Source organism: Odocoileus virginianus, chromosome 4 (genome assembly GCF_023699985.2).
Source record: "Odocoileus virginianus isolate 20LAN1187 ecotype Illinois chromosome 4, Ovbor_1.2, whole genome shotgun sequence".
Taxonomy (NCBI): Eukaryota; Metazoa; Chordata; class Mammalia; order Artiodactyla; family Cervidae; genus Odocoileus; species Odocoileus virginianus.
In genome coordinates, this window is record NC_069677.1 from 12692118 (window position 1) to 12717976 (window position 25859).

General features: G+C 37.3%; 2 protein-coding genes and 1 pseudogene across 6 annotated transcripts in view; 1 reads left to right on the plus strand and 2 right to left on the minus strand.

Annotated features, from left to right (window-relative positions):
* Window positions 1-18258, minus strand: part of LMLN (leishmanolysin like peptidase) — a 54603-nt gene extending 36345 nt beyond the window's left edge. For both annotated transcript variants that reach the window (XR_002313909.2, XM_020893629.2), the window contains exons 1-7: window positions 18019-18258; window positions 10801-10895; window positions 10201-10231; window positions 9191-9273; window positions 8606-8729; window positions 5267-5445; window positions 1030-1135 (exon numbers count right to left, since the gene is read on the minus strand). Coding sequence is in view for 1 of the 2 variants with exons in the window: in XM_020893629.2 (XP_020749288.1) it covers window positions 1030-1135; window positions 5267-5445; window positions 8606-8729; window positions 9191-9273; window positions 10201-10231; window positions 10801-10895; window positions 18019-18237 (837 nt within the window). In the remaining variant the exon portion in view is untranslated. The remainder of the gene's footprint in view (window positions 1-1029; window positions 1136-5266; window positions 5446-8605; window positions 8730-9190; window positions 9274-10200; window positions 10232-10800; window positions 10896-18018) is intronic.
* A 1309-nt stretch (window positions 18259-19567) lies between these two features.
* On the minus strand, window positions 19568-25817 carry RPL35A (ribosomal protein L35a). Of its 4 annotated transcripts, none has more exons than XM_020893625.2 (5): window positions 25756-25817; window positions 25081-25125; window positions 24724-24876; window positions 23576-23720; window positions 19568-22365 (listed from the first exon to the last, which is right to left on the minus strand). In XM_020893625.2, exons 2-5 carry the CDS (start codon window positions 25089-25091, stop codon window positions 22342-22344), a joined length of 333 nt encoding a protein of 110 aa, XP_020749284.1. In that variant the 5' UTR covers window positions 25092-25125; window positions 25756-25817; the 3' UTR covers window positions 19568-22341. The 4 variants fall into 4 exon arrangements, with proteins under 4 accessions (XP_020749284.1, XP_020749285.1, XP_020749287.1 ...); XM_020893626.2 differs by having other exon boundaries at window positions 25711-25790; XM_020893628.2 differs by lacking the exon at window positions 25756-25817 and adding an exon at window positions 25677-25737.
* Window positions 20484-20581, plus strand: LOC139034904 (U6 spliceosomal RNA; annotated as a pseudogene).
* Window positions 25818-25859: the final 42 nt, after the last annotated feature.

Here is a 25859-nt window from a genome sequence, read left to right on the forward strand (position 1 = left end):
GCAATAAATGCTGGAGAGGGTGTGGAGAAAAGGGAACCCTCTTACACTGTTGGTGGGAATGCAAATTAGTACAGCCACTATGGAAAACAGTGTGGAGATTTCTTAAAAAGCTGGAAATAGAGCTGCCATATGACCCAGCAATCCCACTTCTGGGCATACACACCGAGGAAACCAGATCTGAAAGAGACACGTGCACCCCAATGTTCATTGCAGCACTGTTTATAATAGCCAGGACATGGAAGCAACCTAGATGCCCATCAGCAGACGAATGGATGAGGAAGCTGTGGTACCTATACACCATGGAATATTACTCAGCCATTAAAAAGAATTCATTTGAATCAGTTCTAATGAGATGGGTGAAACTGGAGCCCATTATACAGAGTGAAGTAAGCCAGAAAGATAAAGACCATTACAGTATACTAACACATATATATGGAATTTAGAAAAGATGGTAATGATAACCCTATATGCAAAAAAAGAAAAAGAGACTCAGATGTATAGAACAGACTTGTGGACTCTGTGGGAGAAGGCGAGGGTGGGATGTTTCAAGAGAACAGCATCGAAACATGTATATCTAGGGTGAAACAGATCACCAGCCCAGGTTGGATGCATGAGACAAGTGCTCGGGCCTGGTGCACTGGGAAGATCCAGAGGGATGGGGTGGAGAGGGAGGTGGGAGGGGGGACTGGGACGGGGAATACATGTAAATCCATAGCTAATTCATTTCAATGTATGACAAAAACCACTGCAATGTTGTAAAGTAATTAGCCTCCAACTAATAAAAATAAATGGGAAAAAAAAAAGAAAAAGGCTTAAAAAAAAAAAAGAAAAAAAAAAGCTTCTGAGCTTCTGGAAATTAAAAAAAAAAAAATTCTCTATTGGCTATCAGCAGAGGCCTAATCAACTAGGTTTTATTGAACACAATCTAAAAAGCCACATAATCTTAAATTTTAATATATAATTAAAATGAAAGTATAATCAAAAACTCAAGGCATGAAGGAAAGAGTAATAGTTAACAGCAAAATTTACCAGTGCATGAATAATCTCATGTTTCACTGTGGACAGCATCCCAACAAACTCCTGAGGCTGGGTAGAGATCATATTTGGACACAGGTTAGCATATCCTGCTATTGGCCTGTTAAAACAGACATTGAATTTTTAATTATATTCCAGAACAGTGTGTACTATGATATCTATTAACCTATATTTTTCTATCAAAAACTGATTAAGGTCAGAAAAATCTTTGTTAAATATCAAATGTCATTTTATAACATAACGTCTAACTTTCACTATATTTTATTTTCAAGACTTATACCTGTTTTTCCCTGTGATACAGCTAATCAACACTTGTTCCCATGAAAGGATAGAGTCAGTTAATTATACTTCAGTGTGAATTTGTAAAATAGGTCAATATCTACCAAAAAAGGGAATGAACTGGAAAACTTAAATTCTAACACTATTTTACTTGCAAAACTCATTTCTGACTTCAGCATTTCACTCTATGTACAGGCACAGGGACAGACAAGTAGGTAGAGAGGGAAAATAGTTATATAATAGGACAGACAAATCATTCAGGTTGCTGCAAGTTACAGAACCCTCTTATTTCCATTTCACTATCCTCTTCCTTCTGTCCCAACAATACCTTCATTAACATAAAGATTTTTATCTTCCTATCATCATCTTTCATACAGTATTTTATACCTTCTAGAATCTACAGAATTCTGTATCTCTTTATGAGCCTAGAACTTGAGAATCCAAGAGCTGACTGGGACCTAGAGTAATTCAATTTCACCATGCATCTGTCTTTCAAAAACTGTGCCAAACAGCAATATAAGGAACCCCAAGGTTTTTTCTCCCAACACTACCGTAACATTTTACCACAGAAATGTCACAAACCTCCCCAAATAGTGATAGCTTATTTACAAAGTAACAGGCTTTTGTAGGTAAAAAAAAAAAAAAAAGCCTTATGTAGGTAAAAAAGAAAAGAAAAAAAAACCATACAGTGCACTTCCTTTTTCATACTTGAAAACAACAGATTTACACTTAGAAAATTATGACTATAATTTACTCACCAAAATGTTACCATGGTGACCTCTAAAATACAAAATAAATGTTTCTGTCAGGCTCAAACCCTCAGGGACTTCTTAAGCATTTAGAATAAAACAGCCCAATCTGCTTCTCCCTCCAGTGCATCTCCTAAAGCTCTCATCCTCAACACCAACAGACAGACACAGCTTTTTCCTAACATAAGCTCTTAATCCAGCTCTTTATGTGGCTGATGCTGATAACTGTCAGCTTATATCTAAAGTTTCACTTTTTCAAAGAGGTCTTCTTTGTCCAATTCATCTAAATTATGTTTGCCTTCTTTTGTTCTCTTTTATGTCGCAGCACCCTGTCTTTCTCTACAAAGTATTTATCATATTTGAAGTCACAAGTCTCTTTCTAACTGTATTTAACTAGTACCTGACTCCCTCTGTAATCTGTAAATTCCACGAGGCAAGTACATGTGCCTTTTTGTTCACCTAGTCTGCTGGCAACATATTAAGCACTCAAATATTTATGGAATGAATTAATGTAATATAGCAGTTTTGAAGAAAAGTGCCACTTCTATCAGAAAAGATTCAAAAACACCACCTTAAGATATTGCTCTTTCTTTTGAGGTCAACATTCTTCTAAGAAACCAGAATCGTCCCCAGGTATGAGAAGACAAACATGAACAGCTTCAAATTCACTGACACAAGGAATGTTTATTCTTTCAGCTAGTCATTCATACCTAAAGGGAACCAAATGTTCAAGTGCCTTAAAGAAACATAATAGCAGGGCTTTGAAAGTGAAACAAATCTCTGGGCTATGGGATTCTCATCTATCTGATAACTCCTATGCTGGATTCTCTCCCTAAAAGACAATTAAATGCTTTAAGTACTTTCAGTATTATCAGGTGCTAAAAAGAGATGAACTAATCTAGACCCATCTCAACATGGGATTTTATATCCCTCTCCCTACGTCCCCAGGGAACCCATTCTGTTCCTAATACATAAAGTTCACTTCTGCTTTCTTTTTTTAAAGCTCACTTTAACAAGTCTTCTGTTTAAAAAAAGTAATAAAAGCTCACTGGAAAGAGCAATATATCCAAACTACAGAAATGTAGGAAGAATGAAATAAAAATTCCTTATGTTACAGCCTACCACCACTGAATTCCACTATCACAAGTAATTGCTATTAACAATAGGGATGTTTTTATTTTTAGAGTGACCTTCAATCCCAGTTTGCCCAGAACTGAGGGATTTCCTAGGTTATGGGGCTTTTAGTCTAAAATAAGGGTACTCCTGAGAAAATTAGCATAGCTGGTAATCCTAATTATTTTTGACTTTTACCTTAGCATGTTCAAATCCATAAGCAGACTTTTAAAGCAAGTATGAAATCATATTATGTACACTGTTCTGCAATGTTTGATATTCAACAGTATATTAAAAATGAAATTGTGTATGGGTGTATGCACAATCCATATGGCTTAGGTCAAATTAAGATAAAAAACAATGATTTTGCAACATTGCTATTATGAAGGTATATTTCTCAAAGACATCTACTTTGAGATGTGTCTCATTTCATTAAGTAGCTTATTCATTTAGCACTTCAAATACAGTATTTGCTTGATATTGAGACACTATTAATTATAAAATATCATAAATTTAATGATAGCTTCTCAGGAAAAAATTGAACATTCTATTAAAGACATATATTCTTTTCTAAGAATACTAAACAGAACATATACATCTGCAAAACTATCTAGTACTTTCTTCTTCAGTAATGTATTAAATATTTCACTTGAAGCATTCTCAGCATTCAGAAGTTAAAGATTTTTAAGTTTATTTCATGGATCAACAAGTATATGGTATCATGCTAACAGGCTGCTTTCATAATCCATGATGTTGATTTTGACCTCAGTATTGACAGTATTATTCTGAAGCATATATTAATGTTTCCTTTGTACTGTCTACTTGATTCTACTAATAATTTCACTTTTTTCCATTAATTAGATATTGATAGAAGTGAAATAGCTCTTTTTTTTTTTAAATAATGGCACAGCACTTTTTATTTTCTTTAATCAAAAAAATATGTCCCATGTTTCTGGGAGGGAGACCAGGTATCTGCAGGCCCTGCTCTGGGAGTCAGGGTCTTCACGACCAAGCAGGGAGGAAGGCTTGGGCCTGGAAACCGGGGTGGGGCGGGGGTGAGGGGCGGGGTGTATGTCTGTGGCTTCCAGGAACCAGGTCACTGCTAGAAGTGGCCATCACAGCCGCGTGAGACGGGCGCACACAGCACTGAGCCCTGGTGGCTGACGCTGCTCTCCCACCTGTGCCGGGACTCCAGGGGCAAACGGTGGATGACCCTTGAGTGCAGACGTGGGTCTGGCGGCGGGGTGGGGGTGAAGTCAGTTAGTATTTTGACTGGTAGATGAATGTTCAGGAACTCACCAATGGTCTTTACAAACAATGAACGAGTCACATTAACTCTCTTAGATTTGAGAATGTCACACACAATCTATACTGAGACATGTCAGTTTCTACTGCCTTTGACTGATTTGTCTGGTGTGTTACAGGCAATCCTCTGTATATGTAACAACTTTATTTCAAGACTGCTTCACTGAGAAAAATTTTTTTGAAATATTTTAAAAATAAAAAGGAGGATTCTAAATTTTTAAGAAATAACTAAGTTAAGTGAAGGACATATCGAGTGATAGGAAAATTAGGTGAATAGTTATTTTCAGCATCTTAAAAGTTTAGCACAAAAGTGCTAAAATTAAAGTTCAACCTGTTTCCTTAGAGAGGTATTAATCACTTCCAAAAAAAATTCTATTGACAGTAGACTTTTTCTTTACTCATATTACCATATGCATAACAGTCCTATAACTTGATTTCCCCACCACACCCACATCCAAGCAGTATGCTGTTTCTTACTACTGGAGGAGGGTAATCTGGCAAATGTAAACTCCGTGTACTCTAAACACTCAGAATATGCTTTGAGAGTTCTTTTAAATTTATTTAATTGAAGGATAATTACAATACTGTCCTGGTTTCTGCCACACATCAATATGAGTCCGTCACAGGTGCACACGTGTCTCCCCATCCTAAACCCCCCCACCAGCTCCCTCCCCACCCTGAGAATTTTTTTTTTTTTAATTGGAGGCTAATTACTTTACAATATTGTGCCCACCCTAAGAGTTCTTATATTAGATCTTGGGAATAAGTCTTGGGGGGAAGCTTACCTGTCCATTTTTGCTTCCTGCTGACAGTAGGCTGCATAAGAGATGATGTTTTCATGGCTGCACCTCTCAGTGGCCAGAGCACCAACATAAAGAACGAAGTCTGCATCCCGGACTCCCTCTTGGTCTGGCACACCCACTGCTCCACAGGGCCACTTACCCCCACAACAGACTCTGCATTGCTAGGCCCACAGGGGACAACAGAAAATCAGACCAGAGATAAGGTTAACTACAAGGGCATTTAACTTACAGTGAATCCAGACTTTAAATATGTATGATTTAACTTTTATTTATTAATTCTTCAACTTTTATCAAAATTCATACCTCTCTCTGGGGCTTCCCAGGTAGCACTAGTGGTAAAGAACCTGCCTGCCAATGCAGCAGATATAAGAGACACAGTTTCACTCCCTGGGTTCAGAAGATCCCCTGGAGTAGGGCACGGCAACCCACTCCAGTATTCTTGCCTGAAGAATCCCATGGACAGAGGAGCCTGGTGGGCTACAGTCCATGGGGTCGCAGAATCAGACATGACTGAAGTGACCTGGTACACACGCACGCACATATGCTTACCTCTCTCTACTCAGTTCCTATCTCTAATTTTAAATTTATTTTATTAAAATTTCTACTTTTTATACAATGATCATAAATGAATACTACTAATCAAAACAAACAACTGCTATTTATAAAGGGCAATCCCACCAGGGTACAAAAAAAAAAATAGAAAAAGTTTTATTAAACCCTGAAACTAGGTGAAAATTACAAGGAACCTTCTTATAAATTCATTTTTTAGCCATTTTCTGTGAATCTGTGGTTATTTCAAAATTAATTAATAAAAATCTTTATCCAGTGGAAATACATTATTATAAAGTAATTCATGTATCTTATTTAAAATTCAGATAATATAAAAGTATATAAGATAAAAAGTTAGTCATCTTTATAACACTATCCTTGTTTCTAGTTTTCTAAGCAAACTTTGCCCTTTTAACACATGCTTTTTAGAGAATTTCTATCAAAGTTCCTAAATAACCATAATCTCCAAATTATAAATAGGAAAATCAGTAAATGTTGGGTTTTTTTTAATACATAAGTGATGTTTGTAGAGAGAAAAAAACAAATTCTCACTTCTGCTTACTGTTGCTTCTCTAACACACATATTTATAATTTTAAAAGTCAATTAATCTGCTAATAGTTGGTGTTATGTAAAGCTGTGATTTAACAGCATTCTTTTCCATGATCTTTCATTTCTTAAAAAAAAAAAAATTTAGGAACCCCACCCCCCCAAGAAGATAAAACAGAATTTGAAAAGACAAAAGAATAAAAAATAAACAAAAATACTTTAGGAAACAAGAAATGTGCCTTAAAATGTCTAGGAAATGTCTCTAAATGTCTTAGGACAAAAGATAAATATGTAATTAACAAGTTGTTTTAATTTTGAAACATGTCCCTAAAACCCTTTATGCTCTTGAGGAATTTGATAAAAGAAATGGAAGCTGAGTAAGTTAGCTGAATTAGTGCCAATATAGGGTTCGAAAAGCCTGAGCTTTTCGAAAAGGTGAGCTTCAGATACCTCAAGAAAAAATTACAAAGTACACTTCAATCGTATGCTTGATGTTGCTTACAAAATCAATGTTCAATAACATATTTATTTCCTACAAGTAATGAGAGAACATAGTTAAATAGAGAAAAACATCTAAAGCAATAATCATATTTTCCAAAAAGTATGTATAAGTTGGTTTTCTGGTTTATGCATTTAAGTTTTTCTATTTTTTTCTGATACAAATAATATATGCTTAATATGAAAAATCAGAAAGTTACAAAAACATATAACTTACCAAATAAAAATCCCCCACAGTCCAACTCAATGAAAATTATTAAAATTTTAATGTCTCCAGATTTTTAATATATGTATATTTCCAATTACTTTATAACTTTTTATATGTGTGTATATACTTCTTATTTTTATTACTTATGCTTTTATTTCAGCTTTATTGATAGGTGAAAGTGAAAGTGAAAAGTCAAAGTGAAAGTCACTCAGTCGTGTCTGACTCTTTGTGACCCCATGGACTGTACAGTCCATGGAATTCTCCAGGCCAGAATACTGGAGTGGGTAGTCTTTCCCTTCTTCAGAGGATCTTCCCAACCCAGGAACTGAACCCTGGGTTGGGTCTCCCGTAACCCAGGTCTGAACCCAGGTCTGAATAACCCAGACTGAACCCAGGTCTCCTGCATTGCAGGTGGATAGTATACCAGCTGAGGCACAAGGGAAGCCCAAGAATACTGGAGTGGGTAGCCTATCCCTTCTCCTGCAGATCTTCCCAACCCAGGAATCAAACTGGGGTCTCCTGCATTGCAGGTGGATTCTTAACCAGCTGAGCTATCAGGGAAGCCCAACAAGTTAAAAGTCGCTCAGTTGTATCTGACTCTTTGTGACCCCATGGACTCTTCAGGTCAGAATACTGGAGTGGGTAGCCTTTCCCTTCTCCAGGAGATCTTCCTAAACCAGGAATTGAACCCAGGTCTCCCTCATTGAAGCTGGATTCTTTAAGAGCTGAGCCACAAGGGAAGACCAAGGGTGAAAAATTAATAATTTTTAATTTTTAAATAAAATAGGCTAACTACCCACAGTGATTTACCTTAAAAAAATTTTTTTATTGAAGTATAGTTGATTTACAATGTTGTACAAATCTGCTATACAAAGTAACTCAGCTATACACATAATACGCATTCTTTTTTTACCTTCTTTTCCACTACAGTTTATCATAGGATATTGAATATAGTTCTTGTGCTATACAGTAGGACCCTGTTGTTTGTCCACTCTAAATTTAATGTTTGCTACAATTTATTTATATAGAGATCAGTTTCATTCTTTAACAGCTGTATAGTATTCCATTATGTAGTTATGCCATAATGTAACTAGTATAGGTATATTTATAGTTTTGCAAAGAATACCCTTGAACATATATAGTTGTAAGTATTTTTATCAAATACATTTCCATGATGGGTTGACCGCTACTTTTATTTAAGGAAATAAGGTTAAACTGCCCTTTAAAAATACTGAGGTATACAGCTGCTAAAAGAGGTTTTGGAGAGCAAAGATAAAGTTCTAAGCAGAAATGATTCAGCAACCCCAGAGATAAACTTGAAAAAAGAAAAGAAATAACTAAATTCATTTGAAAACCAATGAAAAAATAAAATCAGCACACCCAACTGTGATTACTTTTGGTAGAGAATGAAGCTTTTGTACTTAAGTCTGTAAAAACTTCCGGAAACAATCACAGATTGAAAATTTGTTCTAAGTTTATCCTAATGAATAAAAATGTTTCAAAGAGCAGGGTGAACTACCTGGAGGTGCTCCTCAGGCACTATAATGGGACCACATTTTGTATGCTCTGCACATTCCTCAGTACAGCATCTATGGTGATCATTTTCCTTCCGGAGGTATTGGTATTGGTTTGTTGCGCATTGTCTTCAGTTCATTTTTACATTAAAGTTTAATTACAAAAAACAAGATTAGTTCATGGCAATTAAAAACACTGTAAAAAACTAGTAGCTTCTATATTTAGTTCATTAACAGCTACTATTTTAGTTAGAAAAGTAGTCTTAGAAAGAATTTTGGTTCCATGGGAAATCCTCCTAATGTGGGTTTTCAAACACTTCAAAAGCCTATAGTGTACACATGAAGGAGGAAGGAAGGGGAGATGGGGAAAGGGTACAACTATACCCAAAGAAAAGACCCAGTGGGTCCCGTCATAATGGAAAATCAGGGAAAGAATGACTACCCAACATGATCTTTTATTCTTTTTAAATATCTTACGGTTTGGTTCTTAACCAGCATAATAAAATACTTCCAGTATAAATTTCAAAATTTGCCATACTGATAGACTGATAAACAATTGAAGGAAATGACCTGTGTGAAATGTGACATACCTACTAAGTAATATAGTGCCCGCAGGTCTACGAACCTGGAAAGTCTTCTCTAAATAAGAAACAGCTTGTGGGAAAAGTTTGTTCTAAATAAAAGTTGAAATAAAAAAACAGTCAGAATTACAACCAAGAGATAAACCATACTTAAAACAAGCAAGCACAGGGTATTAATGACAAAAGGGAAAGAAGGAAAAAGCCTTGTAACTCAAATACAATATTTAGTCAAAGGTTGTGTGGCTAGGGGTAAGGGGGAGAGTGAGCGTAGGTGCAAAGGAATTAATTCACCTTCTAGTTTAGTTTTAGAAGAAAGAGCACCAGAAAGTTCCTTCCGTACCCTATTTAAATAGAATATTATAAAACATAAATCACAACTATTAATCTAACTTACTTTAAATTTGAGACTGCTTTAGATAACTCCAACATTAATGTAGTTCATGTTAAGAAAATCTTGTATTTAGAAGATCTACTGTAACTTCACCAATTTCTGTGGCCCATAATGAGCTGGCTCTGTGTGTGTGTGTGTGTGTGTGTGCACGCGCGCGCGCGTGTGTGTGCATGCACATGTGCATGCCTCTGTAATAGTTAAAAAATGTATGAGGCCAGCACCTTTATAAACAACCTTGGCATTTCATATTATCAGGCCAATTATTCTTCAGGAGAATAAGCATTTACACCAAGAAAACTGTTTTTGATGTTTTTAAAAAGTCATCTTTTCCGTCCTATCCTAAGCATGCTCTGCTCCCCTAAAACCTAAGAGGACAAGTAAAAAAAATGAGAATGCCTTAATATCACATCATAAAATGAGAAAACTAACTTAATATCAAATATGGACACAGTTTTAGTGAGTACATCACAACAATATGTCTGTGAAAATGAGAAATACACTTACCAACGTCTTTTATTTATTCACAAAATAGTCATGTATATACTTTTCATTACTGAAGTAAAATTAACATATAATAAAATGCACCATTTTAAGTGTTCAATTCAAGTCATGAGTATTTATTACATACCTTTACAAGGTGTCTTTTCTCAGGGAGCAACCTGAAAATGATAACATAAAACATAAAGATTGCCATGCTGAGGGCAAACCATTGTCTCATTTGTTTAGAATATATCTGGCAGGAGCCCCAGATCTCAGCGAGCATTTTAGAGTTGATCAAATACAGTCTTGTTCATTTGGGAAGTTAAAGATAGGGAAAGACATCAACTACTCCCAGTAGCTCTTCATAAACTACTACAGATTCATAATTTATCTCTTTTTGAACCTCTCTTACTCTAAATTAAAAATCAGGCTATATATCATCTCTCTGGTTAATAATTTTACACGTTATTATTATTGTATACATTAGTATTTCCTCTTATTTTTCCTTCAAGTACTTATTGTGGCCAGGTCTCTTACTGACCACATCCAAGTAGATATATGCTGGTTCTGTTTAAATTATTTCAGATGCATAGGTTTAAATCTTATCTCATATCTCATGGCCTTCATCTTTCTAAACTAAAAAGCATATTTAGTTTAATTCCATTTATGGAACTCCAGGTAACCAATGCAAGTATCTTCAATAGTTTGATTCTTAATAAAAAAGATGACAGAATAATGGTGTACTTACTCTTCAATACTTTTATCGTAGATAATCTTAATTCTTAAATGTTCATTAACATCTCTCTTTACAATATGATTTTTAAGATGGACCTTATTTATGACCTAAGAAAAAAGAATAGATTTGAAAAAATATATATAGATTAGTTACTTAAGGACTCAAAATTAACTTACTAAATTTCAAATGTAATCAATCCTCAGGAAAAAAAATGTAAGAACTAAATAAACTAAGAGGTAGTTCATGCTCACGGATACAAAAACTCAGTATTATCAAGATGTCAGTTCTTCCCAATTTCACCTATGCCAATCCCAATCAAAATTTCAGCAAGTTATGGTGTGAATATCAACAAACTAATTCCAAAGTTTATATAGATGGCAAAAGACCCAGAATAGCCAACAAAATATTGAAGAAAAAAACAAAGTTGAAGGAATGACACTACTTGACTTCAAGATTTACTATAAAGTTAGGGTATCAAGACAGTGTGGTACTGGCAAAAGAAGAAACAAATAGGTCAATGAAACAGAATAGAGCACCCAGAAATAGACCCACATAAATACATTCAACTCATCTCTGACAAAGGAAAAAGGCAATAAAATGAAACAATGTCTTTTCAACAAATGAGGTTGGAACAATTGGATATTCATGTGGAAAAAAATGAATCTAGAGTCAGATCCCACATCTTTTTTTTTTTTTTTAGATCCCACATCTTTTATAAAAATTAACAAGGGTTATAAATTTAAATGTTAAATATAAAATACAAAACTATCAAACTCTTAGAGAAGATACTATAGGAGAAAAACTAGATATTCATGGGTATAGTGATGACTTTTTTTTTTTAATACTTTATTTATTATTTACTTTTGGCTGTGTCAAGTCTTAGTAGCAGCACATGGGATCTTTCATAATGGCACGAGCTCCGGAGTGCATGGGCTCTGTAGTTGCAGCTAGCAGGCTTAGTTGCCCTACACCATATGCGATCCCTCACCAGGACTCAAACCCACATGGCTTGCATTGGAAGGTGGACTTTTAACCACTGGACCAGGGAAGTCCATATTTATTATTTTTTTAGTTGCAGCATGCAAACTTTTAGCTGTGGCACATGGGATCTAGTTCTCTGACCATGGACCAACCCGAGGCCCTCTGCATTGGCCCCCACTAGACCACCAGGGACGTGCCTAGTGATGACTTTTTATATACAAAACTAAAGACATAATCCATGAATGAAATAACTGATAATTTCAACTTTATTAATAATAAATTAAAAACTTCTGCTCAATGCAAGTTAACATCAAGAAAATAAGAAGACAAGCCACACACTGGAAGTATATATTTTCAAAAGACACACTGGATAAAGGACTATTATCCAAAATATACAAAGAACTCTTAAAACTCAACAAGAAGAAAATTAACAACTCAAGTAAAACACGGGCCAAAAACCTTAACACACACCCCACCAAAGAAGGTATGTTGCTGCTGCTGCTGCTGCTAAGTCACTTCAGTCGTGTCTGACTCTGTGTGACCCCTTAGACAGCAGCCCACCAGGATCCCCCATCCCTGGGATTCTCCAGGCAAGAGTACTGGAGTGGGGTGACATTGCCTTCTCCAACGCACGAAAGTGAAAAGTGAAAGTGAAGATGCTCAGTCGTGTCTGACTCTTAGCGACCCCATGGACTGCAGCCCGCCAGGCTCCTCCATCCATGGGATTTTCCAGGCAAGAGTACTGGAGTGGGGTGCCATTGCCTTCTCCAAAAGAAGGTATACAGATGGCAAATAAACATACAAAAAGATGTTTCACATTACATATCATTGGGAAAACACAAATTAAAACAATGAGATATCTCTATATGTCTATCAGAATGGCCAAAAGCTGGAACATATACTATACCAAATGCTGCCAAGGATGTAGAGCAATAGGAATTCTCATTAATTGCTGGTGAGAATGCAACATGTACAGCTATCATGGAAGACAGTTTTGGCAGTTTCTTACAAAACTAAACATACTCTTGCCATAACCACTCAGCAGTCATGCTCCTTGGCATTTACACAGATGAGTTAAAAATGTAAATTCACACAAAAACCTGTTCCTGGATCTTTATAGCAGCTTTATTCATAATTGCTACAACTCAGAAGCAGCCAAGATGCTTTTCAATAGGTAAATGGATAAATAAACAGTGGTATATCCAGACAATGAAATAGTATTCAGAGTTAAAAGGATGAGCTATTAAGCCATAAGAAGACATGAAGCAAACTTAAATGCATATCACTGACTCAATGGACATGAGTTTGAGCAAGCTCTGGGAGATGATGAAGGACAGGGAAGGCTGTCCACACGGTCGCAAAGAGTCAGACATGACCGAGAGACTGAACAACAACAAAGAGAAAGAAGTCAATCTGAAAAGGCTACATACTATATGATTCCAACCAGATGCCATTTTGGAAAAAGGAAAACTATGGACACAGTACAAAGACTGGTGTTTGCCAGGGGTAGAAGGATGGCAGAGGAATAGGCAGAGCACAGAAGATTTTGAAAGCAGTGGAACTACCACGTATGATACTGTAATGATGGCTATGTGTCATTATGCCTTTGTCCAAAACCCACGGAATGTACAACACCAATAGTAAATTCTAATGTAAATTATGGACTTTGGGTGCTTATGATGTGTCAGTGTAGTTTCATCAGTTATAACAAAAGTACCACTTTGATTAGGGATGTTGGTAATAGGGGAGTCTATGCATGTGAAGAGGAATACAGTACTTGGGAAATCTCTGTACCTTCTTCACAATTTTGCAGTGAGTCTAAACTTGTTTTTATTTTAAAAAATAAAGTATTTAACTAAAAAAAAAATGAAGATGAGAACACAATGAAACAAATAGTTAAAGCACTAAAAGAAAGATGTTCAATACTGAAGTTTATCTCCAATGAGATAAAAGATAAACGTTTACATCTCACAGACAGGGGAGATATAAAATTCTAATCATAAGCAAGCTGAAATGGCCATACTAATATCAGTAAAGCAGACAAAGGCAGAGAGTATTACCAGTAATAAAGAGTAATGTTTTATAATAATAAAGGATTAATACACCAGAAATTCAAAATTATAAGTATGAATGTACCAAGCAATAGATTCAAAATCCATGAAGCAAAAACTGACAGAACTAAAGGAAGAAAAAGAAAAACATTATAATCATAAATTTAAGATCCTATCAATCAGACAAAAGATTTTAAGAACATAGAAATCGTCAGCTAATATTTTATATTAATTGTAAATGGAATATAACCCTTAAACTTGTATAAAAAATATAGAAATCTGAAGTGTACCATCAGTTACCTTACCTTACTGATGTGTACAGAAAACGACACTCAGTACCTATAGTATACTCTTTACTAGTACACAGAAAATCTTAGTGGGATACAGCATATGCTGAATTATACGTAAAACAATTTCAAAGAACTGAAATATTACAGAATATATTCTCTAAATTAGAAATTAATAACCATAAGCTATCTAGAAAAGGACCAAATATTTAGAAATTATATTTTAAACATTTTTAATAACCCATGGATCAAAGATAAAATTACTAGGGAAAATAAAAGCATCTGAGCTAAGTGATAATTAAAATACAGTGTGTCAAAATTTGTGAAGTGTAGCTAAATTTGTACTGAGAGAAACACAGATCTTTAAATGTTTATAGTAGAAAAGAAAAAGGGACTCAAAAACAATGATCTAAGTCTCCCCCTAACAATATGAGCAAAGTAAATCCACAGTAAGGAAAACGGAGAAATAACAAAGAACAGAAAACAATGAAATGGAAAATAATAATTAAAGAAAATTACCAAAGCTAATGGTTGGTTATTTAAAATTATTAATAAAGTTAATAAGCTCCTAGAAAGAATGGGCTAGGATAAAACAGAATAAATACAAATTACCACATTGGAAATGAAAGTGTGGATATCACTCAGATTCTATAGACATCAAAAGGATAAATATATTATGAACAACGTTATGTCAGTAACAATTCAGATGAAATAAAGTCCTTAAAAAACACAAGTTACCAAGACTGACACAGATTGAATAGATACTATGAATAGACCTGTATCAGAGAAACTGGATTTATCTGTTCCTACCAAGTGGTTTCTTGGGGCCAGAAATTAAAACATGAGTTTTCTGTAAATGGGCACAAGGGCTCTTCCCAGGGTGATGAAAAAGTTCTAAAAACTGGACTGTGGTGATGGTTCTGTAACTCGGTAAATTAAAAATCACTTATTTGGATACTTAAGTAGGTGAATTTTATGGTATATAAATTATACCTCAATAAATTTGTGTTTAAAAAAAAAGAAAAACTTTTCATAAAGAAAACTGTAGTCCCTGATAGTTTCAGTTATGGATGGCATCACTGACTCAATGGACATGAGTTTGAGCAGACTCTGGGAGATAGTGAAGGACAGGGAAGATATTAAGGAAGATATTTTCTACAAACTCTTTAGAAAATACATGATAGAACTTTCCAATTCATTTTGTACAGTCAGCATAATTCTGATACCAAAAGCTAATAAAAATTTCACTGAAAAGGAAACTATAAACCAACATCACTTATAAACATAGACATAAAAATCCTTAATCTATGAGGAAACTGAATTCAGAAGTGTATCAAAAAGGATAATTCATCATAACCAATTAAAATCTACTCCAAAAATACAAGGTTGATTTACTATTGGAAAATTCAATGTGATCTACTATATTATGCATTATATAATTCCATTTATTTAAGCTGAATTCTATAACAGGCAAAACTAATTTGCTGTAAAATCTAAATCTAATATGAAAAAAATAAAAAGAGAGATGGGAGAGACTGATTGGCATAGAACAGGAGAAATTTTTCTGGAGACTTGAAAATGTTCTATTCTGTATTCTGATAGGTTTTTGGTTTTACATGAATGTAAATGATTGCATTTGCTACATTTTAGTCTATATAAATTTTATGGGAAAACAAAAAACTTGTAAAAGTAACAATAACAGTGGGTGGATGGAGAATGGACAGAAGTATATGAAACAGAATAAGAGAATAGTGGTAAGTGTTGAAGCTGGGTGAAGGGTCATGGGAGTTCATTATACTATTCTGGTTTTGGTTTTAATTTACACAATAAAAAAAAAAACCAAAAAGTTTTCGGTTAAGAACAAGTTATATGAGTCAAACGTTTTGTAGTTCCCCACCATTACCAATATAAAGTTACTGTAATTTCCTGTTGCAATTAACAGAGATGCAGTCACTATTGTTACAATGAAGAGCATTTGCCTATTCTTTGTGTCCAAATTAAAGCAAAGAGAATGGCTATGAGGACTTGTTACAACATACTCTATGAAGAAACAGGAAAACTTATTAGGAATGAGAACTCTTAAGACTTTAATAGCTTGCTTTTTATATCCGAAGCACCATCACTATTTAGTTTGTTCAGCCAAGAGCCATAAGTAAGAATAGTGGAGGGAAGTTTCAGGAAGAGTTTTCAGCTCTGTACCTTTATTTTATTTGGCCACACTGCACAGCATGTGGGATCTTAGCTCCCTGCCAGGGATTGAACATGTGTCCCCTGCAGTGGAAACTCGGAGTCTTAGGTACTGCCTCAGAAGTCTGTTTTCAGCTCTATAAAAAGAACAATGATCTCTCCAAAAAGCAAAGGGACTGCCTCTAGAGACAATGTCCCTATTTGTGGAAATGTTCAAATATAAGTAAGAAATTTGTACACTAGCAACAATCACAAGAAGAAAACAGCTATTAAGGTTCCTTCAAGTACAGAGATTTTGCAGTTCTTTGAACTACTTTCTCTTGATCTAAATTCAGAGAGAAGTGCAGGGTTTTGTGGGAAATGTATTTTAAAAGGAATTCACTAGGTAGGTGGGAGAACTGAGGAAATGTTGTTTAAGGGTACAAATTTGCAACTAGTAGATAAGTAATGTACAACACAGTAACTGCAGACTACAGTACTGTATTATAAACTTACAAGTTGCTAAGAGACTAAAGAATAAATAAAACAATTCAGCCAGAATGCAGTGTCATGATAAAAGCTGTAATATAGCCATAACCACCAAACTTAGTTTTCTGGCATATAGTTATATAGTTTTATATATATATAGTTATAACAGCATGCAGAGAAATTTGAAAATTATCACAAAAATGAATGGTCTTAGATTTCTGGGCTGAACTGAAAATTTCCAAATTAATCTTTTTTGATAAAGTAATAAGACAAAATGTTAATATAAAATCAATCACAACATGCAGCCCTACCCCCAGGTACTGTGTCTTCTTTCCTCAAAGAATACTGATTACTGTGGCCCTCCTCTAAGTACTGTACAGAAATCAAAGTACAAGACACAAACGTCATATACCAAGGAAAATTACAATTCAACTACAAAAGCAAGATATGCCTGAAAAATAAGCTGTCACCACATAGCGGGACTCGGTTAAGTGCCAGAAAAGAATACAGATAAGATATATTGTAAAATGGAAAGAACATTCTGCTGGGGTGGTTTCAGCAGGCTGCCTTGCAATTAAGGAACTAAGAATGAAAGAATTTAGACAGGAAGAAAAATATAATGGGAGGGAGAGAGGTGTTTCAGGGCAGGAGAATAGGATAAAGCAAGCAATGTGATGAAGTAACTTGAAAATATATCTGAATTTTGTCTCCGGAGAACTCCCAATATCTCCGCAACGATTTTGTCTAGCTCTCCAAATAATTCTTTTTCAAACATTTAGGTCAGTGGTTTCCAAAGTAAGGTCCTTGGACAAGAAGCATCATCAACGATCTGGGAACTTCAACTGCAAATTCTGAGGCTCCATCCGAGATCTAATGAGTCAAAAGTGGGCAGCGGGAGGGAATGAATGGAGCGGCCAGTTGAATTTTAACAAGTCCTTAGGACACGACTGAGCGGTTAAGCACAGCACAGCACAGTAGGTAATTCTGAGGCACACCCAAGTTGGAAAACCACTGCTCTAGGACAACTTGCTAAGCACAACTCTCCGCACGGGAAAGTGATGATGTTCTTTTCGAGTGCCGAATTGAGCCACTTTGCTGCGTGCAGGAAGGGAACTGATGGCTGGTCCCAACCCTCTCAGAGTTCAGTCTCTGGCCCAATCTCGCTTTCTCCTCCAGTACACCCTGTTCCAACACGATCCTCTCTACCGTTGCCTCCCATATTACTTTACCCTCACAGGGCCCCTCTGTCGCCCTACCTCAGAGTCAGAGGGAACGTGGTGCCGGCATGGAGGAGAACTGCGCAAGGAGACAGGAATAGACGTGGTGCTTGCCCGGAGCCCACCCAAAAGAAGTAAAACGCCTCGGAACCATAAAGGACCGCTCCAGTGCCACCGGCTCAGGCCCAGGCCTGAATCCGAGGAGCCCGCTCTTCTACCCGACTCGGCCGCCATCTTCAGGCCGAGCGTCGTTACCATGGAGTACGTGACGCCTCCGCGCCCAGCGCCAGCCCCGCCCCTCGCCTCTCTAGGCAGGTGGAGGGACTTGGCGGCTGAAAGTTGCTTTTTGATTGGCTGGCGTCACCGGTAAGAAGTTCAATGTGGAAGATGAGAGTCGCATCACGATAATCGCGTCTCATTCGTGTGAAGCCGGCCAATAAATGCAACCTAGCGTCCCACGTGAGTTGCACTGTGAGATTAGTCGGTGTTGATGGTAATAAGATGGTGATAAATGTGTGTCCTTACTGAGGGAGTTTTACTTTTTAATTCAGTTATCCAGTGAAAATATATGGACCCACTAGGGGCCAGGAGCTAGATGCAAAACCTTACTATTTAGCTCTCTGTTTAAAAGGTAAGTGGAATGTACTTTTCAATTTTCCTTATCCTGAGTCACCGATTTTAGGGCCTACCTTTTTTTAAGTTGAAGGTAGTTGATTTATAATATCGTGTTAAATCCACTTAAAAATTTTTTTTTTTTGTCCTCCCCCTTGTGGCTCAGCTGGTAAAGAATCCGCCTGCAATGCATGAGACCTAGGTTCGATCCGTGTGTTGGGAAGATCCCCTGGAGAAAGGAAAGGCTACTCACTCCAGTATTCTGGCCTGGAGAATTCCATGGACTGTATAGTCCATAGGGTCGCAGAGAGTCGGACACGACTGAGCAAATTTCACTTTCACATATGTGGAATCTTGTTTCCTGACCTGGGATCAAACCCCGCCCCCTGCATTGGAAACGTGATTTTTTAATCACTGGACCGCCAGAGAGGTCCCAGACCCACTTATTAACTAAAGTCATTTTCTGTACAATCAATGAATGTTAAGAGTTGCAAATGCGTTAACCCCGGTAGCTTAGGTGGCAAAAAATCTGCTTGCAATGCGGGAGACCCGGGTTTGATCCCTGAGTAGGGAAGATCCCCTGGAGAAGAGAATGGCTTACCTACTCCAGTACTCTTGCCTGGAGAACTGCATGGACAGAGGGTAACAGTCCATGGGGTTGCAAACAGTTGGACATAACTGAGCAATTAACACTTTTAACCCTGGAGGAAACCTGGTAGATCCTTGCTATTAAAAGCTTAAAAGCTGAGCTGTGAGGAACTATAAAAAAAACTAATCTTGTGGCCCACAAAAGAAACCAAAAAGCTGGGAACTGGAAGCATGAGCTTGTAACAGTCACTTCAGGAACTGAATATTGTAAATTACTATACTAGGAACTGTAGGTTAAAAAAATTCCCAAGAATTTATACTTCATTGGATAAGATTATGTACTTAAAAAAAGAAAAATGGGTGGGAAATCCTACACAATAGTGGCATTAGATGTGTCTATCATCCCACTAGTGGAAGGTGGGATTTTAAGCCAAATTTATCACTTTTAGTATGTGCTCTCTATACAAAACCACAAAGAAATTCCGGATTGTTAATAAAGAATGGTACCAGTTATCAAATTCCTAGAGATAACAGCAGTGTCACGCTTGTGGAGTGGCAGTTTTAATAGTTTAAAGGACAAGGTGCTAGCCATTTTAGTTCATTTCTGTGAAACAAGCAATTCCTTCAGTGTAACTTTGTCTTGAGTATAGTCTGCATTAAACCAAACCTTGCTATGGGAGCAGATAAGTCTAATACAGGTTCTCACAAGTGCTACCATTACATCAGTTTAAGAGTATGCATGAATTTGCGTGCAAGGCTTACTTCCAACTGCATTTACTCTGGTTATCCTACAAACTCTCAGCTTGCTTTCAAGTGCCTATCACTTCTTGTTTATCCACCTCATTATTCTACCCTCCCCGGATTTATCCATTGAACTCCTACAACAGAGAGAATTAAGATTTCGTCTCCTCTGTACGCCTAATCCAGACCCCACTACCTGCCTTCCTAGACATGTTGACAGGTGGGCATTCTCCAGCTTTCTCAAACTCATGAACTCTCCCTCTCAACCATCTCCTGGTCCCCCAAATTTGTGAAGTTACCTGTTCAGCAACCAAAGCTGAGAACATTACTTTTGAAGACTCCTTTCCACAACTGGTTTTAAAATTTGGTTAATGTTTATAATCTATTTCAGTGTGCAAATGTCTTAGTTAAGACTGCAAAGCCTACCTGGTTTTCCCTTCCTGGTTTTGCACAGGGATCTTTCTAAAATATGAATTTCGTCACCCGTCACTCAAGCTCTTCAATGACACTCTAATATGAGAATATTGTTGGGACATCCTTGGTGGTCCAGTGGTTAAGACTCCACACTTTGGAAGCACACAAACTAAAATTGGGATACTACGAAGATTAGCATGGCCCCTGCACAAGGATGACACAAATATGTGAAGCATTCCATATTAAGAAAAAAAAGGCTCCTTGTTTCCACTGCAGGGGGGCATGGGTTCAACCCCTTGTTAGGGAACTAAGATCCCATATGCTATGGGTGACAGTCAAAAACAAAATTAAATATCCTGGCATCTGGTATAGTTTTCTAGACTTTCCAGTTACTCCAAATAGGTTTTAGTCACATTACATAACCCAGTTAATTGGCTCCTCAAATGCCTTCTGCTTACACATCAAATCTTTGTGCCATTTCCCTTTTGAAACTGTAGGAAGAGATGCTTGGCAAGTGATATTTCAAGCATCTCCTCCTCTGTATGAGGACCCCAAGAGTACTACTTAACAAAGTAGTTACTTTATGTTGGTTACTTTTTTAGGATAACTAAAGCTCACTGAAAATCCCATGGACGGAGGAGCCTGGTAGGCTGCAGTCCATGGGGTCGCGAAGTCGGACATGACTGAGCGACTTCACTTCACAGCTCACTGAAGGTCTGGTATCTGCTCTACCTTGCCTTGACCCAACTTTCCAAGTTCAATTTCCTTAAGATTCTTCTCAAGACATTTGAAATGTGGTGGCCTTGAAAGAGTGAGGAGAGCATGGTTGCTCAATGACCCCAAACTGCTGCTTCTTACGACCCACATTGTTTCCCTTACGGCCATGCCTCCCAACAGTTGCTTCTGGACAGCTGCTGGACAACAGACTGGCAGTACAAACACATACCCAATTTCCCTGACTCTTCCAACAATTTTGGCTTCAGGGCCCCCATTAAACTAAGTGAAATGTAGAACGGCTATGTGCTACTCATTTTTAAGAGCTCTTAGAGAAGCCCACAAATAATTTTAAGTCAAAAGGGGCTCAGTTTGTCAAACTCCCATTATGTTATGCCAAAACATCTCAATTTTGCACTTTACTATATTAAGACATAGACCAAAGAAAGCAACACTGTCCAGGCAATCCTGACCACCCTCTACTAAGATTTTTTTCTAAGGTTTATGGCATTTTGGAGACACTTTCAAGTTACATATTATTCCCAACCAAATGTTATATAAATACTGCAATGCTTTGTCCAGTCACAAATCCCAAATATACCTCACCCATGTTTGTTCAAATAAGCTGCCAAACACCATCAATATATCCTGCAAATTTCTCCCATCTGCCATTTTTAATTCCTAAGTTTCCCAACCAATCTGTATCAAAGTGCATGCTATTACAAGGTTATTTCAGTGTAATGAGGGAGACAGCTACCAATACCACAGTGCCAGAATTGAAATAAAAGGAAGAATTATAGATCCATTTGATGTGGAAATCTGGAAAAATTTTACATATATATCAATACTGGCTAAAGCGACTTCCCTGGCTGATTAGTGGTTAGTACCCTGCAGTCTCACTGCCAAGGGCCTAGGTTTGATCACTGGTTGGGGGACAGAGAAAACCCCTAAGCCACACAGTGATGCCAAATTAAAAAATGTTTCCATAGGCTAGGTTCCAGAGCTCCATCACTAGAAACCTTCCAAGATACTCCTTTCCACTGTTTCTAACTAAAAATCACTTGTAATCTTCCCCCTACCATTTAAGGTCTTGTATTAAGATACAAGATACATCCATCCTCATCAAAACCCTCCTATAGTCCTATATTCTCTAGGCTCCTGTGTACTCTGTTTATGCCTGATAACCACCACCATTTTAGGACTGAGCAAATGTATTCAGGACAAAGAATTTTTTAAGCCATTTAACAAAAGCACAACAGGACAAATCCACACTTTTATTTATTTTCATGAAGTTTAAATCCTCGAAGGGTACAGCATCTGGAAGGGAAAAGAACACAAGGTGCATGTTATATACAATAGTTACTGAATATAACAACATAAATACATCTCTCATCCCATTACCTATCTCTCTGAGAGGCATCCAATGACTCATACCCTCATGGGAAGGGAACTAATGTTTATAGCCTTCAGTTTTGAATATTCACTGACTAAGAATCAGTACTGGGAACAGAGTCCATTTAATTTTGTCTCCTCTAACAATATGGGGGCTTCCCAGGTGGTGGTAGTGGTAAAGCATCCGCCTGCCAGTGCAGGAGACAAGTCAGAAAGATACCCTGGAGAAGGGCATGGCAACCCACTCCAGTATCCTTGTCTGAGAAATCCCATGGACAGAGGACTCTGGAGGGCTTCAGTCCATGAGGTAGCGTTTGGACATGACCAAAGAGACTTCACTCACATGCATTAACAGTAAAAACCTGTTCTGATAAAAATTTCAACTGCTCAGCAGGGTTCAGTAGTGCCCTGTGTCCCCAAAGATGTAGCCCTGTCTATTAAAAATGCATCCTAACTAAAGAAAACAGGGGCTATCCTGTTAGAAAAACCACAGAATCTGGAGTTAAAGGTTTTGGCTGAAGCCTTGGGATGTGAGCATCTGTTAGCCTTTATACCCATTTCAAGACTGTCATGATGAAGAGATGGGAAGTATTAAGAATTATGTCAAAAAAGAAAAAAGAGAGAATTATACCAGGAAAAGGTATACTGAATTTTCATTTTCTAGCAATTACTTCAGAGTCCAATACATGTGCCAGAAAACTGTTCATTTAAATAGCTGACCCTTGAACAACCCAGTTTGAACTGCACGTGTCCACTTATACAGACTTTTTTCAGTAAATACATACACAATCTGAAGTTGACTGAATCCACAGATGAAGATGCCAACTGCAGTCATAAGTAATTTCCCACTAGCCCCTAACCCCTGTGTTGTTCAAGGGTAAAACGCTATTCCCCACCACTTCCAGGCAGCTTTAGCAATTACCTGAAATCTAGGCACAATCCATTTGAACCCTTTGCCTTCGCTTTTCATATAATGCCAAGAAAATATTCCATAATACATTTTCAGAGTAGCTGCTAATTTTACAGCCTGAACTACTGGTGACATTTTATTGTCACAATAGTCCTTAGTGGTCCAAGCCGAACTCGTTGCACTTAGTTTGATTCCACAAGGTTCCACAGTTAACAATGTACTTACCACACGGATTCTGTGTCCAATGGCCTTAGCAGGAAGGTTACTTCGGAATTTGGCACGAACCATGCCACTGTTTCCATGAGCTCGAGTTATCTTTCCCCAGATCACTCTGGTTTTGTTAGGTTTTCCACCAGGAGTTACTGTGTTGCTAATTTTCAAACGATTAAAAATAAAAAAGGCATGAGAACCCACAGGACCAATATAGTGGTGCAAAATCAAGGTGACTTCTAGATCAGTGGCCCTCAACCCCAGTTAAGGACTTAATTCACTTGAGAAATAAATGCTAATAGCTGTAATAGTGGAGAAGGCAGGGGGTAGACGAAAAAGGGGACAAAAAACCTGAGTATAGGGAGAGAAACTTGTTTCTAATTGTAAACAGCCAGGGAAGGCCTTACTAAGAAGCTAATGCTGGAAAAAAAGACTGGAAGGTAAGGGAACAGCTTGTGTTAAAGAACGGGAGGTTGTGTCCCTGGCTTGGGGGAGGCAAAATATAACAAGATGAATCTTAGCTGGGTTAAGAGAAAACACGGGGAGCCCTAAATGCATAAAGTCTTGGAAGCTCCTTAATGACTTCAGCTTTTAACCATATGAGATGGGGACCAGCTTGGACCTTCAGCAAAAGTATAGACAATTTGACTTATAATTAAACATCTCAAAGGATCTCTCTGGTTGCAGCAAGAAAACAGGCTGAGGGAGATGAAAGCATTCCCCAAAGATCTTTTTTAAAACAATTAAAAAACAACAGTCCACCCATTTCTTCCACCTCTCCCTCAGCCTCTATCCCAAAATTTTAACTGAGCTGGAATGGTTTAAGAACCAATACTCGAGAGAGAGAGAGAGAGAGAGAGAGAGAGACTATCTTTAAGCATCCATAAAAAATATAACCTCAAGAGATCAACAAAATGAATTAAAGTACATGAAAAATGCTCTACAAAACCTTAAAATAATATTATAAGAAGCTGACTCCTCCTTTGAAACAATTAACAGCTGTAATACAGCTGTAATTTTTCTAAGTGCAGTAGACATCTACATCCAACACTACCCTAAAGTTGCTTACAATCCCAAAGTAAAAACCACAACAGTATCATTTACCAACTTAAAATGAGACAAATCAAGTAAAAACTCCAGAAAGTATAATACTATAAACTTACTTCTTTGCTTTGTACACATAAGCACATCTCTTGCCTAGATAGAATTCAGTTTCATCTCGAGCATATACACCTTCAATTTTCAGGAGAGCAGTGTGTTCCCTTTGGTTCCGTAGACCCCGTTTATAGCCAGCAAAAATGGCCTTGGACCACAGCCTAAGACAAAATACAATGTTAAAAGATCTCATTTAACTTCAAAAAGCAACAGGTATGGTTTGACTTGTGATGACCCCCACCTAAATTTACCTATACCAAACATCTAATCTTTTTTTTCCCCACCAGACTTAAACTCACATTTACGATCACGCCTAATAAACAAGTACACTATAAGTACAATGCAATGATATTTAAAATACATACCTTCCAGACATATTTGTCGTTTTAGAAGTCCCGTTCCCACCAGGCCTTAAAACAAAAATAATCAGTTTAAAACACTGCAACGCCCGGTTCCCACTTACTAGCTTCCTGTGGAACAGCATCCCAAACTCAGAATGTTGGATAAGTAAGCAAACGCCAAAATGAAGATAAAAACTAAAGATTCTACACTACAAGGCATAACTCCTAGAAACACCAAAATTAAGTCTTAAGAAAAGTTATGCTACGATCACTGGGAAAAAATGAAGGTCAAGAAGCCAAAGAAAGCAGAGAACACTTTTACACACTGAACAGGAAAGAATACCTAAGGGAAGACATAGTAAACATGCAAAAAAAAAAAAAAAGGTTTGAGGTGGCAGTAAATGGACAAAGAACCCTGCCTAGAGGTGCTGCTGTTGCCAGACAAAATGCATCTATTTTGTATTTTACTCCGCTAGGGCCCGGAAGCAACTGGGATTACCGGAGCACCCATTCTCGGAGGTCAGTGTACCAGAACCATCAGTCCCATATCTCCTCCATCCTGTCCTCCCTGTTGCTGGAAACCACAGAAATCGTTAGCTGCTAGAGCCTCGGAGTCGCACCAGTGCCTCGTCCGAGGGATATAGCCGAGCCTACCCCTCTTATTTGCCCCCAAAGTTCAGCTGCAGGAATTCCACACACCTCCACAGGGTCCAAGATGGCTGAAAGAGACCTGCGAGGACCCGCCGCGTAGCCTTGTGGGTAAACATATCTCCGCCCCGCCCCCGTTTAGGTAACTTCCGCGA

Bases quoted from the DNA above. Each gene is read 5' to 3' on its own strand.
- RPL35A (XM_020893625.2), bottom strand. The intron at 23,721-24,723 runs GTAAGTTTATAG...TTTGAAAATTAG, and splicing joins TATGTGTACAAAGCAAAGAA to CAACACAGTAACTCCTGGTG. The intron at 22,366-23,575 runs GTAAGTACATTG...TTTCCCTTCCAG, and splicing joins TTGGACACAGAATCCGTGTG to ATGCTGTACCCTTCGAGGAT.